Source organism: Aquarana catesbeiana, linkage group LG03 (assembly GCF_042186555.1).
Source record: "Aquarana catesbeiana isolate 2022-GZ linkage group LG03, ASM4218655v1, whole genome shotgun sequence".
In the NCBI taxonomy this organism is placed as follows: domain Eukaryota; kingdom Metazoa; phylum Chordata; class Amphibia; order Anura; family Ranidae; genus Aquarana; species Aquarana catesbeiana.
The window spans coordinates 211,939,685-211,945,684 of NC_133326.1; the positions used below are offsets into that span (position 1 = coordinate 211,939,685).

A 6,000-nucleotide genomic window follows, 5' to 3' on the forward strand; every position below is an offset into this window, starting at 1 on the left:
CATACAGCTGGCTGTTTGCCTAGACACACATCTTTCTTATGATGTATTAACTTTTTTATCCAAATTTTATCTTGCTTAGCTACTTTTTTCAATAAATGTACTAAGAGGGTTTTGTCTATTGGATTGTATAAAGCATCTGGCCGTGATTAACAAAAATTGGCTCCTTGACCTCTCACCAGAGGCTTTGCTCTTGTACTGATTGACTGTACAATTGTCTCACAGCCTGTGAGCACCTTAGGTTGGCTACCATCAGGAACCCCTATGGACTTGCCTATTTACTTAAATTATTCCTCCCACTTCAGCCCCAGAAGTATTTGCCACCTTAATGACCAGGCCATTTTTTGCGATGCGGCACTATTACTTTAGCTGACAATTGTGCGGTCGTGTGACGCTACACCTAAATAAAATGTATGTTATTTTTTTTCCCCCACAAATGGCTTTCTTTTGGTGGTATTTGATCACCCCTGCGGTTTTTATTTTTTGCGCTATAAACATAAAAAGACTGACAATTTTGAAAAATAAAACTATTTTTTATTTTCTGCTATAAAACACACCCAATAAAATGTAATAAAATCTAATTTCTTCATCAATTTAGGCCAATTTGTATTCTGCTAAAAAACAAAAACAAAAATAAAAATAAAAACAATAAGTGTATATTGATTGGTTTGCGCAGAAAGTTATAGTATCTACAAAATGGGGATATATTTAATGGCATTTTTATTGTATATATTTTTTTGTTTAGCAGGATTGCTGCGGACAGATTTGACACCTGACATTTTTTACTTTTTTGGGAACCAGTGACATTGGTCAGTACTAAAAAGATGCACTGACATTGTACTAATGGCACTAGCAGGGAAGGGGTTAACATCAGGGCCGATCAAGGGTTTAACTGTGTTCCCTCAGTGTGTTTTTAACTCGGTGGGGGGGTGGGCTGCCTGGGACAACATACAGATCTGTCTTCCTGCATAGCAGAAAGAGGGGAGCTATGTGTGATCTCCTGACAGAGCGGATATCTGCCTTGTTTACTATAGCAGATCCCCATTCTGTCTTTGCTGATTGCCTCCTCCGCTGGCCAATGGGTACACCCACAGTATAACTGCGGCCGCTAGAAGGCAGGCGATTAAAGTGATGCTAAAGACAGACAGACCTAATCTGCATGAAGGTTAAAAACCTTCTGCATGCAGCTTCCCCTCAATACTCGCCCGATCGTGATCCATCTATGTGCATGAGAGACACTGCTCTCCCGGGTCTCCTCATTGGCCATTGGCTCCCACTGCTGTCAATCACAGCAAGGGAGGTGGGAGTGGGGCGGGACTGAGCCACACTCTGTGTGTACCATAGATACAGAGGAGGCTCAGGAGTGAGTACGCTTGAGTGCCCCCATAGCGAGCAGCTTAATAGGGAGGCACTCTGCCAAGAGGGGGAGCCCAGAGCGCCGGTGAGGGGGGGAACTGAGAAGAGGAGGATCGGGGCTGGGCTGTGCAAAGTCATTTGAAGCGAAGTAGAACATGTTTTGTTTTTTTCAAAAAGTAATAAATTGTAGGGTTAATATCACTTTAATTCACCCCTTTAGCCGATGACCAGGGCTATGCTGTTCATTTACATCTAGCTGTAACTCTATACGTTTAAATACTGAAAACCTAAAACAAAATAAAAAAAGGTATGCAAATCCAGTCAAAAAACAACTATATGTGAATATATAAAAATGCGCAAGCAAAAAATATATATTAAAAAAAAACTCAACATCAAATATGTGAATATATCAAACATAAAAAATAAAGCATATCAAACATGTGATTTAAAGAGTATATATAAACCCAAGAAGAGTCCATATAGCATCTAAAAGAACAAAATGAACAGAGGAAAGTCCTTGCATAGTTCTCTAGGAACCAGGGCATCTAATCTTTAATCCAGTAGTCTGAGATGAAATGTAAGGAATGATAATACAAACTGCTTACAAGATATGTTGGATCTCAAGTGATCGAGATCAGAAACGCCTGTGCATTAGCCTGCTGGCTGGTCAGCTTGTGACAGTCTTATGACAAGGAGATGTCCGCCTGTTGCAAAGGAACCATTGAAGGGAAACCTCACTCCTAGGATCGCTCTTTACAAAAGCAAGGATCTGTTCCCAAGCTTACACTCACGGCCCATTGTTCTGTCTCCAAGGCCGTCCGACCTGTCAGCACATCATTACCATCCTCTGCAACAAAAATGTAATTTTTACTTGAGATACTCACTAAGGCTAGGTTCACATCTAAGCATTTCCTGCATGCTGCGTTTGCTCAGACACAGCAGCGATTCATTTGAATGGGCTGCTGTGCCTGTTGAAAACACAAGGTAAAGGTGCCTGCCCCTTTTCAAAACAACCACAGCCAGACCGCATGGCTCTACTTTTTCAGTACCCTGCATATGCTAAAAAGCATCACGTTTTGCCTGTTGGTGCGGTAATGTGTGCATTTTTTTTCTTTAATACACATTCCCGCACCTGCATAAGAGTGTGAACCTAATCTAAGTGTTGACTTCTACTAAAGGGATGCAGACCCTGCATCTTTTCTCATCAGAGCTCAGAAAGTGTACCAGCTGATTTATAATAATGTCACTCCCATTCAGAATGAGTATCTAAAAGTAAAAGACTGTGGAACAAAGAGACCCTTGCAATGTACATTGATCAACCAAAGGATTTTTTTATGTATTTTTTTTATAAGTGGAGTTACTCTTAAAGGATGTTTTACTGTAGTTTTTAAAAATGGATTATAAAAGGATTTACATCAAGCATGTGCGTAACAAAATTGTTTACTTCAAAACATTTCTGCCTTTACATTTTAGTTCTATTCATGTTAACATTGTTACCATAGCAGCCTCAAAATTCTAATGTGGATGGATGGGGAGTTTAGTATTTCCCTTTCCCTGTTGTACTTGTGGAAATTATATGTGTCTGTTCTGTAAAACGTGATCCTTTTTGTAAAACATGAACCTGTGGTTATATAGACCAATTTAGTTGATGCAATCTTAAAACCTTTTTCTTTTTTTTTTTTTTTTTTTTTTTTTTTCTTTCTTTTACAGTGTGCCTCCTCCTTCAAAACTGAGTAGAATTATTACTTTAGCTGCAAAAGTAACATTTTTTGGACTAGTAAGTTATGGTGGTTTTTGTGTAAGTAGAAGAACTATCCGATTTATCCTTTCAGTGCCAGCCACAGAGTATTGCCTTCAAAGACTGAACCAAATGAGAATGTGGGATTTGTAAATTGAACCATCTTATTTATATACTACAGAGCTATTTGTTAACTATAACTTTATTCATTACTGGTCACATGTGGCTGTCTAGAACCTGTCTGTGAAATACCTGTTTGAAGTGAAAACATCATAAACGTCAACTTTGTGTACATCAGATGGCAGCTACTGCAGGTTCTGAAGAAACCATACTCTGCCTGTGACAATAGGGGTTTCCAATGAACACAGGCTATTCCAGCAGAGTGGATAATGTAACTATAGAAGCCATTGTAAAATATTGTGGGGAAGGAGATGCCTCAATGTAAATCATTCACTAAAGGTAACCTGTGACAAAATGTGTAACTCGTGACAAAACCTAAGTTTTTTAATAGGGTTGGAAAGGGTTTGGACCTCTCTCCTGCCCCTTTTTTTTTTTTTTTTTTTTTTTTTTTTTTTTAAAAATTGTGTGTGCCTGTTGTTGGAGAGATTTCACCTCCCCTTTCTATCTTGATGGCCAACATCAGTAGGACAGGAAGTGAAGGACGCGTGATAAAAAATGACCGCATCTAACCCTTCCCTACTTTATCTAAAACTTAAGAATGCCTGGCGTTACCATTTAACAAAAGCCACAGTACTTGAAATGGACTATATGTATGAGAAATTCCTGGATGCACGATTTGACTGCTGGCTGTTTATTCAGTCTGTACACCTTGTGTTGCCTGTATCCAGGTTTAAGAATGAACATTTATCAAAGTGTCTAAGAGAAATGTCTGTTGCCTACACCGACCAATCTGATTACTCCAGTTCAGCTTAGAAAATTCTATTAGGGACACACTTCTTCAGACACTTGGATAAATGAGATTTAGAAAAGTCAGCAGTTTACAAGAGCCACTAAAAAGAAGACGTATAATAAATAAACAGTACTTCCCACTGTTATAGAATCCTGGCATTTCAATGTGCATTATTTTTTTGGTTTGTATATGAAATCACAGCTTGTCACTTTGTCATATTCACCTTCCTAACCCATTTGCTGTAACACCCTTGTTTTTAGATTTTTTTTTTTTTTTTTTTTTTTTTTTTTCCATGTAATTTTCTTTTGCCTTCTGTACTTCACCCAGCACACACAACTTTTGTATGATGAATATTTTGCACCACCTTATTGGTTTAGAGGAAATAAGGCTCTTCTGTTCTGCTATTAATACTTTATTTGCACACAAGTATGTCTCTATTAGTGGACACATACAGCTTAAACTAAATTATTTTTGAGTAGTTGATAGTTTAACATGAATGCACACTTACTCTTGTAGGTGCACCGGTTTGGATAAAAAACAGGTCTGATGTACATTTGATTGCTCTTTTTGCTTTAATATAGATGTCATTTAAAATTTACACTTTAGCTAAATCAGTAGGACACATGCATTACCAAATCACTTTTTTTTTAATAGACAGTCTATGGTAGAATTGAAGTTAGGCAAAATCTATCTACAATGCACAAACACAGAGCAGCACTACTATAGCACATTAATACGTTTTATTTACTTTTAGTTTTTTCAACTGCATATCTTATCTTTTTTTTTTAAGTCTATGATTACCTCTTTTAAATAGAGGTACATGCATGATAGCAGTGGGTTATTGTATTCTTTTTGGTGGCTGCTTGAGTAAGCCCATTTGCTGAATGATATAGGTACTTTGGTGTGTTCAGGTTTTTTTTTTTTTTAATTTTACAATCTATTTTTTTATTCTTGATTTGGGTTCAACAAACTTTTGCACAAGGTTCCTAACCTAACTTTGTAAATGAAGCCAACCTGTAGTTCATAGAAATTGTAAATGCTCTGAATGTCAATAGCATAGCAGAGCTACCCTCTATACTTGCTTGGATCCCTTCCCAAGAGTAACGGTAGAATTTAACATATGTGGACTTTGCTGAAAGTGTGTGCAAGAATAAATCCCATTAAAAGGCCATTATCCTAAATCCTGACTCGGTTTATGTAAAAGAGTTAATGATAACCTCTCAACCCTGTATGTTGTGTTTTCTGCTTTAGGCAAGGCATTTTCCCAGGCTCCAATATCAATACAGAGGGTCTGATTAACCCACTGGTTGAAGAAAGCTGATTGGCTGCTATTGGTAGCCTTGACTTCGCTCTTCCTTAAGACTCCTTAGTTCAATGAGAGTCCTCCGCATGCATTGTAACCTTATTATACATATTTTTTAAATATGGCTAGTATCCCTTTTATATGAAATAGGTTTTCGTGCCCTTCTATTGCTAACCTGGATAACTAGAGAAATGTACATAGGTGGTTCTATTTCAATCCTATACACAATTTAAAGAGAAGGTGTAGTTTACTCATGTTTAAAGGAAACTTAGTATGATCTGCTGGAAATGCTACTACTCTGTCACACAGATCCAACCTAGAGCAAGTATGCTGCCAGTGAAACAAGTAAAACCAATGTGCATACCTTTTTTTTTTTTCTCAGGTTTAGTGATTATTGAAGAAATAATCATTTAAAGGAGGATCACAATGACAGGCTTTTTTTTTTTTTTTTTCCTCATGGCAGATTTCTGTATTTCTGTTCCTTTCATTTCTATTGGTAGGTGTCAGGTTTTTATATTATCTGATTTTCTAGTATTGTGCAACCTTCTCCCCAAAAATTCTTTCATTTTGTTTTTAAGGGTTCTCGGTTATCCAGACTGTTACTTCAGAAGCAATAAAAAATTATGGAAGGAAAAAACACATTTAAAAATTTTTTTTTTTTTTTTTTTTTCGTGTTTTACACACGGTTTCAAAAAT

At 37.1% G+C, this 6,000-nt stretch overlaps 1 protein-coding gene across 1 annotated transcript in view; it reads left to right on the top strand.

Moving 5' to 3' along the window:
• Window positions 1–5,182, top strand: part of TRABD (TraB domain containing) — a 56,333-nt gene extending 51,151 nt beyond the window's left edge. The window contains exon 10 of the mRNA XM_073619745.1: window positions 3,064–5,182. Within this exon, the coding sequence (XP_073475846.1) occupies window positions 3,064–3,244 (181 nt within the window). The 3' untranslated portion in view covers window positions 3,245–5,182. The remainder of the gene's footprint in view (window positions 1–3,063) is intronic.
• Window positions 5,183–6,000: the final 818 nt, after the last annotated feature.